This window comes from Notechis scutatus, unplaced genomic scaffold (assembly GCF_049901735.1).
Source record: "Notechis scutatus isolate UNSWTSFEM ecotype Mainland unplaced genomic scaffold, rNotScu1.2 NSCUCTG36, whole genome shotgun sequence".
NCBI classification, from domain to species: Eukaryota; Metazoa; Chordata; class Lepidosauria; order Squamata; family Elapidae; genus Notechis; species Notechis scutatus.
In genome coordinates, this window is record NW_028263115.1 from 45,869 (window position 1) to 57,500 (window position 11,632).

General features: G+C 47.9%; 1 protein-coding gene across 3 annotated transcripts in view; it reads right to left on the reverse strand.

Moving 5' to 3' along the window:
• Positions 1–2,663: 2,663 nt before the first annotated feature.
• The window catches only part of LOC148128645 (vomeronasal type-2 receptor 1-like), a 15,981-nt gene continuing 7,012 nt past the window's right edge, over positions 2,664–11,632 (reverse strand). Inside the window, exons 1-4 of one of the 3 annotated variants that reach the window (XM_087948671.1) lie at positions 6,610–6,696; positions 6,226–6,473; positions 5,505–5,793; positions 2,664–4,554 (exon numbers count right to left, since the gene is read on the reverse strand). In XM_087948671.1, coding sequence (XP_087804797.1) covers positions 4,072–4,554; positions 5,505–5,793; positions 6,226–6,443 — 990 coding nt within the window. In that variant the 5' untranslated portion in view covers positions 6,444–6,473; positions 6,610–6,696 and the 3' untranslated portion in view covers positions 2,664–4,071. Of the gene's footprint in view, positions 4,555–5,504; positions 5,794–6,225; positions 6,474–6,609; positions 6,697–11,632 lie in introns of those variants that run through there. The other 2 variants (XM_087948673.1, XM_087948672.1) reach the window with 2 other exon arrangements.

An 11,632-nucleotide genomic window follows, 5' to 3' on the forward strand; every position in this document is an offset into this window, starting at 1 on the left:
TCTTCTTCTTCTTCTTTGTTCCTTCTACTTCTTCCTTCTCCTTTTCTTCTTTCTCTTCCTCTTCTTCCTCCTTCTACTTCTTTTCTTCTTGCACTTTTCTTCTTCTTTTCTTCATTCTTCTCCTCCTCCTTTTCTTCTTCGACCCTTTTTTTAAGCAGCTGTAGGTGTCCTCCTCTTATCTGCTTCTTCCCCAGGCAGAATCTCTCCTCCACCCCCCAAAAGTCATTCCCTCCTATCACTGCCCTTTCTAAATGGGTTGTGGGAAAGGGGGGGGGGTATAACTTATGTGCTCTATGCAAGTCATCCTCACATATTATTTCATTTCCTAAATATATTATGCTGATATAACTCGATCTCAGGAAAGAGTAACAAACAATTTTGTGATGTGATCAGAAACCCAGTTAAGTGAGGGGTGGATAGTATGATAATTAAGTGGATAAAAACTGATTTAAAAATGGTACTCAAATAATCTTTAGTTTTTTTAATCTTTGTCATGAAAGTGGGAAGATACAACATTTTGTCATTAAGTCATCAATTTTTCTATGTTGTCATTAATATAATAGGGTTGATAAATTGCTATTATACAAGATTTATAACAATTCTCAGGCAAATATACTTTTATGTTATTTAAACATTACCAACTTTCCAGAAAAATATTTATGATTTCCTCCTAGAAACAACTGTATGACTAAAAAGCAATAGAAAAGTATCTGGGTTTTAGGATTTGATAAATTATAGTATCTCATACAAGAACCTTAATGATGCACTGGATGAAGGATTGTGCCAAACTTGATAAGTATGTAAGGGAGCCAGTTTGCTCTACTGGTTAAGCCCCCGAAGTAGAAAGCAAGAGGATGTGAGTTCAAGTCCCGCCTTGGTCATGAAGCAGGCTGGGGGATTTGGGGCCAGTCTCTCAGCCCAACTCAACTCACAGGGTTGTTGTTGTGGGGAAAATGAACACACAACTACTCATTGGTACTCAGCCCCCGTGGCTTCTGCAGGGAAGGGCTTTTAAGGATGGGGGATGAATTAGTGCACTTAGTGAACTCAAACAAGGTCTCAAAGATCTGGAAATCCAACAAGATGGGGCTGCTCTTCCCAAGAATGTTTATTTGAGCAGCCTTTAGAGCAACGAGATATTTATATCGAATAACCCTGCCAAGAGTCCAAAGGGAATTAACCTCCGAGAGCTGCAACGGAGTTCCCAGAGCCGTTTCAGGGGGCCGATACAAAGAAAGAGCGCCTGAGCTGAGACTGGGCCCCTGAGGACAAGGGGCCACTCGAACTGCAGCTCACGCAGAGGTGGTATTCAACCGGTTCTCACCGGCTCGGATGAACCGGTGGTCACCCCTGGTGTGCCACACCCCCGAACCGGGTCGCCCGCTTGTCCCAGTCGCTCTCCTAGCTTTCCCTACCAAGTGGTGGCTGTGGGGCAGATCAGGCAGATGTCCCAGGGCTGTTGCACATGCGCACTGTGTTTATCGCCGCTACTCATGCAGTGCGCATGTGGAGCAGCCCTGGGACATCCGCCTGCCTGCCCTCCCTCCCGGATCACATTTTCTTCCTTCTCCCGGCGGATGCGCCTCTTCCAGCCTGGCCTGGCCAGCCAGCAGGGGAGTGAGTGGACGTCCTGGGGCTTCTCGCCCCCCTTGTCGCGATATGCCTGCAGGAGCCCCTCAGGCCAGCTGAGCCGGGAGCCGCCATTCCCAGACTTCTACTCTCCCATGCTTGGTCAACGCCTCTTCACCTTGCCTGAAGCAGCTGGCCCTGCCCCTCACCCTCCCCTCCCTCGCCTGGCCTGAGAAGGGAAGGGGGACGGTGGGGGGTAGCGAAGAGGCTGGGTCCCTATCTTCCCCCTCTCTCTCCCACTCTCTGTGTCTGTGTCTGTGTGTGTGTGTGTGAGAGAGAGAGAGAGAGAGGGGGGGGGAGTAAGAGAAGAAAGAAAGAAAGAGCAAGCAAGAAAGAAAGAGCAAGAAAGAAAGAGGGAGAGAAAGAGAGAAAGAAAGAGAGGGAGAATGGAGAAAGTGAATGAGATATATGGATGGATAGATAAATACATGGAAGGAGGGGAGGGGGGAGAGAGAAAAAAGGAGAGGAAGGAAGGACACAAACCCTGGCTTCAGAAGACTCTTTGAAGCAACACAACAATCTAGGGCAGGGCTGCAAGGGATCTCAGAGGTCATCTAGTCCAACCCCCTGCTCCAGCAGGAGCTCCTTACAGAATCAAAAAATAGCAGGGTCCGAAGGCTGTGTGTGTGTGTGTGTGTTTGTGTGTTTGTGTTTATGGTTGTCAAAACTCCAAAAACAGGACAAGTAGCTCTGGGGAGATCAGTCATAAATTAGAACACTTGCTAAGTAACCGGCCATTAAGTGAGGACCAATTGTATTTGGTTTGCCAGTCACATGGCCACCTGGCCAAGCCCACTCAGTCACATGGCCACCAAGCCACGCCCACAAATTCAAGCCATGCCCACAGAACCAGTATTAAAAAATTTGAATCCCACCAGTGAGTTCACAGCCTGCTATGCGGCATCTCCTAACAGGACTCAGGGATTCACTTTGTGACGCCTCTCCTAATAAAATATCTGGGAAATACGGAACTCTTTTACGTGCAACTGCAGTTATCAGATAGGTAGGAAGGAGTTTCTCTGAATGGGGCCAAATTCTGTTCTGCTGTAATGCAAAATTATGTATTTATTTATTTAGGACATTTATATTGCCACATATTCGGACATGACTCAGCATTAGGCAGACTCTAACTGCCCATTGACTGTCGTTTATTTTTATTTTTCTCCATTATTATTATTATTTATTGTAATGCTGGTCTCTGACTGTACTAAAAGTGGACTGGATGAAGGAGGAAGCTGTGTTGGAGACATTTGCCATCTTGAGTTATGTGTAAATAAATACATGTTTATGAAAACAATCTCAAAATCGTACTTGACTGCAACCTGAAACTGAGTCTTGAGAGAAGACAAGGAAGAGATTATGAGAGCAGCTTCTCCAACTTACAAAATCTCTCAGTTGGACAAGGGAGGATTCAACACTCTTCCAATGACTGAAGGAGGTGTTGGGAGGAGTTAAAACCCTCCCCTCTCCTAGGAAAATGAAATATTTTAGGATATACTAAAAAGGGAGAATATATTTCCCCTAAAAAGAAAAGTAGAAACTCAGAGAGGCTGAAACTCCGCCCCCCCTCACTTGCTAATGGACCATTACTCTGGCCTAGGCCACTCTATTTTACATAACAAAGATCTACTCCAGGTAAAGCTATATAGGAATTGCCCAAAGCCATCACCATCATCCAGCGAGGCTCAACCAAGCCTGGGACTCAGGACAGCCTACAGAGTTGCCCCTGCATGGCCCCATGGGAGCCTGACAACCAATCAGAATACAAGCTCCAATTCAAATCCCAACAGAGGGCATCAAACAATTGCACTCTCAGCATCTCAGCCCTTCTTTCCTCAACCAAGGCATGTGCTCCTGTCCACCATTAAACCATCTTCCAAGCAGTCACCATGTTTCCAGCGTCTTTCTTCCCCACTTGGAACTGAACCCAGAAGGAGATTTCTTCCAACAGAGGCTAGACAGAAACTTCAGATCTGCCCTGTTATTCGGAGCGTCAGACAGGAGCAATTAGATGGTGCAAATCTCTTGATCTTTTGCAGCACAAGAAGGTTGAGATGTTTCCCTACTTCTCCTTTGGGTTCCATCTCCAAAAGGATCTCAGATTAATGGATCCCTATTGGGACCCCCCATACCTGCCACGGCTGCAGCCTCAGAGCCCCCAACCTCTTTTCTCCCTCCTTCCTTCCCCTCCTCGATCTGGAGGAATAAGCGGCATTCATGGCCTGTGACAGAGTCTGAATGAAACTGTAGCGATGACGGTCATTATGATCCGTTTCCTGTTCCTTTTCTCCTGGGTCTCCAGTGGGGCTTTCTGGGTGCATCTTCTGCGGCCTTTGACAGAAAAGACGTGCTTGGAAAGGGAACAGCGGAAATAATGATCTTGAAACGGATCTTCCACAAAGAAATGGGGTTCAAAGGCAGCATCTGTTGGCCTTTTTTTTCTCAGATAACCAAAATTCCAAATACTATGGATGTATTTGAGAAAACTGTGCTTCTTTTTGGATACGCTACAAAATTTGTGAGGATCCAGACTTTCCCTTCAATGGGTCCTGGCAAATGCATAAGTGCTTCATGGAAAGGAATAATTCTGTTCCAGATGGAAATATATTCTATGAAGTGGACAAAGACGTTGATTTGTCTCCACTTAGAGAGGGCCTCCCTGAGGGGTGCTGTTTGTCCAATTGTTGTGAATCGTTCTGATATAACCACACAAATTCCATTCCTGACAAGCATCGGAGGGAAAGTCCTCATGAAATTATCTCCATTTTCTGTGTCTGAAGCAAAGAGGCCAATCAGGGTCCATCTGAAATGGAGGAGCAGCTGGACAATTGCTGGGTATTGGAATCCTTCTTTGGGGAGCATCTGGTGGAAAAAAGGGAATCTCCTTTTATCACTCAGAGCCTCTGAAGGAATTAGAGCAGTGATCTGAAAAAGTAATGAAGAATGCTGTGTTATAATGTGGTCCAGATCAACTCCAAAATATTACTTATTGACAAACCCATTTTTTTTTGATGAATATATAAGAATAGTTTGTTCCTTAGTCATGGTTTAAAATATTTAAGACAGAATATTAACAAGATTGTCTATAAAAATGGAAGGCAAAATCATATTAAACAAAAAAAAAATGCAATGTAAATTTCTGTGTCACCCATACAATTCCAACAATTAGATTCAAATTAGCAGATGTTAGATAAAATGTCTGGATCTAAGATATAGGGCTGTATTATATGCTATTTTTGAGTACTAAAACCTCTTTCTCAGCTTCTATATCCCAAATTCTTTGTGAAGCAATTTTTCAGCTTCTTCTCTAGATGTACAAGAGCACAACTGCTACCTGAAATTGACAGTTGTACAATCCAATAAGTGTTTAATTGAAATTTTGTCTGTTTTGGGACTATATGTCTGTTTCATCACTTTAATTTTAACCCAATAATTATATACCCTGAATTTATACAAAGCAGAAATTGTGTAAATTAACAATTATCTATGAGGGCAGGAGCTGAACTCCTTTTATCCATCCCAAAGATACTCTTCTTGGTCTGAATATTTTTTATACATAGACAGGACTATTGCCAACTTGATTCCAATTGGATTAGGCAGATATTATTGATATGTGAAAATGAAGATGCTAATGGAGGACCTCAAAACAAGGATAGTTTTTCAATAGTAGAATATTCAGTAGAATATCCTCTAGGGACCTTTTGGCTCTTCAGGCCTTTAATGGTCAATTTGAAGATGAACATAATAGACTAAAACATCGTTGATATGTTCCCTAATATTCTCAAAAGCTGCTCTTGAATTCTATGAAGATATTGGATCTGTTGTTCACCCCCACCACCCCACTCACCTTACCAGATAGAGAAAAACACACAAACCTGTGGGACTTTGTAGGTGCCTACAAACGTTGACATCTGGATGGAGATGTCCCTGGCAGCTGCATCAATCAGAGCCAGGAGGTTCTCCTTCCTCCCACAGCCGTAGTTGGGGACATTGGCTTCTCCAGTGGAGAGCATGTCCAGCAAGGCATCTGAAGTGCGGAAGGTGCTTCCATAGTTGTCATGGATGTTGTAACCAAGTGTGAGATTGTGCAGGAGCTGGGAATTCTTGCTGACCATTTGAATAGCAAAAATTGACATTAGGGTATTTGTTGGATCAGAACTCTTCCTATTGAAAAACAATATTCATGTTATTATATTCAATAGCAACAACAAAAGTTTTTAAAATATATAATCCTTCACAAACCTACTAAGCCTTAGGCCAACATTGATCCAAATCGAATGATCAATTATGCAAATGAGAGAGGCAACTACAATTGTTTCAGTCACTACTTAAACAAAGGTCATTATTCAAGTGATGAACTCAGGAATGAACTGAGAAAGGAAAATCATCTGGATTTCATTCAGGTTTTTAAAAAACTCCATCTTTGGATTTTACTCTCTTCCACAAAGTAAGGCAAAAAAGGGAAGCCATGGTAATCAAAATCATTCAGGAAATTAGACAGGTGCTGAGGTACAAAAATAAGTGAAATAAGAAGAAAAGGAGAGTGTTAGAATTGCACATGGAGGAAGTGCAACTCCATCACCCTGAATGACTTACGAAGAAGAAGGTATAGGAGGGCTATTGAAGGGCAACATTATAGGCGACACATATGTTTCAGTTGTGACCACACCAATGAGATGGTCTCCAGGCCTGTAAAAGCTCCATGGATTGTAGCCATCCTGGTGCTCCAAACTCAATGGGCATTTCCTTCTCACCTTCCCACAGACTGATGGGGACACCAGCAGCAGCAGCAGCAGAAACAGGAGGTCCATCATTCATGGCATTAATCAATCCAATTCCTGTTTCTAACACAAACAACAGGAACAGTTGGAAAAATTCAAAGACTCTGAGAAGTGCCAGTGGCTTTCCTGATCTAAACAGAGAATGACTCAGTTTCATCTGCAAAGGAGAGAAAGGTGCAATCAAGAGCAGAGCCTGTACCTGTCCCAAAACCTGGTCCCAGAGAGTTTCACCCAAGGAATTTATCCTTTTCTGATAGAAGATCCTTTGCATGTGGCTTCAATCTGAATCATGTGGCTTCAATCTACATCGAAGTCTAAAACTGGAGATATAGCATCACAGGTCTCAAAGGACCAGATGGTCATAATTACAGTGAGAAGCAACTTCTCCTCTTGGGATCCTGAACTTTTTCCGGGCTCCATCTGCAGAGGAGAGGCTGGAATAAACCATGTTAGTAAAAATTACAGATATACCCCTGGGGTCACTGTTTTGTTGTGGTTGTGGTCCTTCCTCCCAGTCAGGGCAAATCCAGAAAGTGATGCTGGGGAAGAGAATTCAGCACCCAGGGAATTGACTTCTGCTGTCCTTCAACATGGCCTCTTGTCTCCAGAGATTGCTAGGGAAGGTCACCCAGAGCTATGGAGTTTGGTGCTTTTAGATCTGAGGTAGATCGGTTCGAATGAGACGCGAGACCATTCTAGTGAGTTCAGCTCTTTATTTAGAATAAGAACAGTCTGAAGAATCCAAGCTGCAGCAGCCCTTCATATAGGCTGGCTCGCGGCTCGGCGGCCAATGGCATCGCTTTGAATCTCCCGTGATCGGAGCGGCCAATCGCGGTAGATTCTTAGCGCTCCAATCACGGCCGGTGTTTCGACCAATCAGGTCGCTGTCCGTCCGGACCAATCAGTTGTGAGGATTTGGAGTATGCTAATATAGTACACCCTCCCCTCTTGGTTTCGTCTGTCGGTGCGTTGTGGCGTAGTCGCGCAGGTAGGCGGGCTTCGCACCTGCCTAGTTGACCTGCGCAGTTCAGTTCTATTGTGGTCTTCGACCGGTTCGGAGGGTTTCTCTGTCGCTCCGGTTCCTGGGGATGGAACCGCCTGGAATGGTGAGCCGGGCCTTTCCTGGTAGCTCCCTCCCGGTCTACCCGGGCTGGTTGAGCTGCCATTCCTGACGTTCCGCCGGATCTTTCCGGGCTGGTTGAACTGGCTTGGCTGCTCCCTCCCGGTGACGGTTCTGGTGTCTCGTGCTCTGTTGGTCCTGTGCTTGCTGGTGAGTAGTGCTGGTTTATTTGTAGTTTATTTGTTCTGGGTGGGGGTGTTCTGCTTGCGCTAGGGGTTCCCTTCGATTCTATTTCCCGTTCCCCCCATTCTAGTTTCTTGCTCGGGTGTATGGTTTGTGGTGGCTATTCTTGATCTTAGTTGGTTGATGTGCCGCTTCCAGTTTTTTCCGTCGCTTGTTTCCAGTCAGTATGATAAAGGGCCGGTTATTTGCGTGATTGTTGCTGGTACCCAGAGTGGTTCCCCAGAAAGGTTTTTCGCGTATACTGCGTCCCCTATGTTGAATTTTCTGTGTTTGCTGGAAGAGCCCGGGGATTTGTCAGGGGTGTATGTGGGATGCATTCTATCCAGCGTTGACCGTAGTTTTCTGCCCATCATTAGTTCTGCCGGGCTTCTATTTGTGGTTGCGCTAGGTGTGATATGTTGAATGAGGATCATTTTATTGATTTTGTCTTGTATGTTGATTGCTTCTATTTTCTGGATGGCTTTTTTTGTGTATTGGACCATGCGTTCTGCCCGCCCGTTCGCTGCCGGGTTTACTGGCACAGTTAATGCATGGCGTATGCCCTGGCCTGCCAGAAATTGTTCAAATGCTAGTGCGGTGAACTGGGGCCCGTTGTCCGACACTATTACATCTGGCAGGCCGTGTGTGGCAAAGAGTTTGCTCAGTTTCTTTATTACCGCCTCCGTTGTGGTTGACTTCATGGTGCTTACTTCCAGCCAGTTGGAGTAAGCATCTACTGTGATAAGGTACATGTGCCCCTTGGTTGGTCCCGAAAGTCTATGTGAACCCGAGACCACGGTCCTCTTGCCGTTTCCCACTCATGGGTTGGTGCGGCGGGAGGATTGGGTCTGGATTCCTGGCATTGTTTGCATTTGGCTACCCAGGTTTCGATCTGTTTATCCATGCCTGGCCACCATGAGTAGCTTCTGGCCAGGCTTTTCATCTTAACCATCCCTGGGTGTCCCTCATGCAGCATCCCCAATACCCTTTCTTGTAATGTTTCTGGGATTACCACTCTGTCCCCCCCAAAGTATACAGCCCTTCTCGGTAAAAAGTTCAGTTTGTCTGTTTCTGAAGGGTCTGAATAGTTCATCCCTGTCCCCTTCTGGCCATCCTTTTCCAACCCAGCTTAGGACTCGCGCCAGCCGCTTGTCTTTATTTGTTTCTCTGGCAATGTCTGGCGCGGTCACTATTGGGTTGGGCATTGTCTCTATTTGGAATACCTCCGTCGTGGGAGCCGGGTCGTCTTCGAGGTCGGGCAAGGGTGAACGGCTCAGGGCGTCTGCGTGGGTGATGTCCTTCCCGGGTCGGTGAATCAGCTGGTAGTTGTATGCTGACAGGAACTCAGACCACCTTGTCATCCTTGGTGATAGAATGTTCGGTGTGGCCTTATTTCCTGCCAGGATCCCTAGCAGCGGCTTGTGGTCCGTAATGATTGTAAAAGTCCTACCATAAAGGTATTCGTGGAATTTCTTGACGCCGGCGACGACTGCTAGGGCCTCCTTGTCGAGCTGGCTGTAGTTCCGCTCCGGTTTTGAAAGTGTCCTTGATGAGAAGGCGATGGGTGCTTCCCTCCCGTCTGGTAGCTGGTGGCTGAGGATGGCGCCGATCCCAAAAGGCGATGCGTCGCACGTTACCGTTAATGGCAGAGTCTCGCTGTACTGGATTAGTACCGCGTCAGATGTTAGCAGTTTCTCTGTGTTGTTGAAAGCGCTCTTCTCCCGTGCTCCCCAGGTCCAGGTGGCTGTTTTATCTAACAGCCTATGCAACGGTTCCGCCACGGTTGCCTTTTGGGGTAGGAAGACATTGTAAAAGTTTAACAGTCCCAAGAAAGCCTGCAGTTCCGTTTTGCTTTTGGGTCGTGGCGCTTCCCTTATGGCTCTCAGTTTTTTTTCTTTGGGGTGGATGCCATGTTTGTCTAGGAGGTACCCTAGGAACTCGACCCTTTCAGCCCTTAGCTGGCACTTCCCTTTTTGACTTTGAGTCCCGAGTCTCTGAATTTCTTCAGTACCTCCCTCAACCGGCTTTCTAGTTGCTTTTCGTTTTTCGTGGCCACCAAGACGTCGTCAAAGTAGGGCACCACCCCCTCTATGCCCTGGAGGAGTCTTTCCATGAGACTTTGGAAGACCCCAGGTGCCACGCTGACTCCAAATTGGAGCCGGTTGCAACGGAAAGCTCCCTGGTGTGTTACGATGGTCTGGGCTTTGGCGGTTATGGCGTCGACCGGCAGTTGCTGGTAGGCTTGCTCCAGGTCGAGCTTTGCAAAAATCCGGTCTCCCCCAGTGAGTGCAGAAGGTGCTGTACTACTGGGACGGGGTATGCGCTTTGTTGGAGCGCGTTGTTTAGGGTGGCCTTATAGTCCCCACAGATTCTCACGGACCCATCTGGCTTGATGGGGGTGACTATGGGGGTCTCCCACCGGGCGTGATCGATTGGCTCCAGCACTCCTTGCGCGATGAGCTTATCTAGCTGCTCATCGATCTTGGGCTTGAGTGCAAATGGCACTCGTCTGGGCTTAAGGCGGATGGATGTGATGTTCGGGTCTATATTGAAGGAGATAGGGGACCCCGGTACTTGCCTAGGCTGTCGTCAAAAACTTCCCGGAAGTCCTCCACAAGCGCCGCTTCCCAGTCTGCCTCTTCGATGCGGTGGATGCCGGTTACTTCGATGCCTAGGGGTGCGAACCACTGTAGTCCCAACAGGCTCAGCCGATCCCGGTCGACGATCGTCAGGGTAGCACTTTGGTGTGGTCCTTGAAGGTGATTTTGAAATGGCCTCTGCCGACTACAGGGATGTGGTTTCCCTGGTAGTCTTTGAGGGTCAGTGTTTGGTCTTCTAATTCGTGGCGGCGGATGGATGGTGCCAGGCGCTTGATGGTGCACCATGAGACCATGGAGAGGAAGGACCCGGAGTCCACCTCCATGTCGCATGGCTGGTCTTCTATCCCCACCGTTACGTATACCTTTCTGGCGTAGCTTGTGGAGGAATGGCCGATGATGATGGTCTGGTGTGTTTCCTCCCTTTGTCTTGCCTCATTGAGCCGCCTGTTCCGACCCTCTTGGCTCCAGCGGCTCTCTGTCTGGCAATCTCAGTGCCTGGTGGGGGTGTTCTCTCGCCGTCGGGGCTGCCATCTCGTCGCCGCGGGCTGTAGTGTCTTTTATTCCGGCAAACCTTGGCGATGTGTCCCGTTCTCGCACTGCCGGCAGATGGCATCGAGGAAACGGCAGTCCGAATGGGGGTGATTGCCTCCGCAGCCGGCGCACTGGAACCTCGACTTATGACCTCGGGGTTCCCGTCACCCTCGTGTTGTTTGCAGGCAGTGGATCTCTTCCTCCTCGTCCTCTGTTTCTGAGAATGAGTCAACGTCGCCGTGGTGTGTGGTTGTGTTTCGCTGGTGGGCCTTGGGTCGCTGTTCTGGGTTCGGAGCCGTCTCGCCGGTTGCTGGTCGTGGCGTGATGCTCGATTGTCGCATCCGAGCCGCTGATTTCCTGGCTGCTTCAGCCACGGTTGCCTCGATGAGGGCATCGGCGAGGGAGATGTCGCCCTTCGCCATGATGCGGCTCTGGAGAACGGGGTCTCGGAGTCCCAGGACAACGCGGTCTCGCAGGGCCTCGTCCAGGTCGGTGAACTCGCACAGGCTGCCCAAGTCTCGTAGCGCCGCCATGAAGTCGCCAAGCCCCTCGCCCTCGCGTTGATCCCGCCTGTAGAATTCGTGCTGCCGGATGAGGATGGGCACGACGGGGGCGTAGTGGTTTCGCAGCAAGGGCTCAAGATCGCCCCATTCCATGGTTTTGACATCCTCTGGCTTGGCCAATGCCTTGGCCATCTTAAACACTGCGGGCCCGCAGTGTGTGAGAAACACGGCTCGTTTCTTGTGGCCGTTGGCATCCTTGAGGTTGCTACCCTCGAGGAACATCTGGAACCTATCGGTATAGGATTC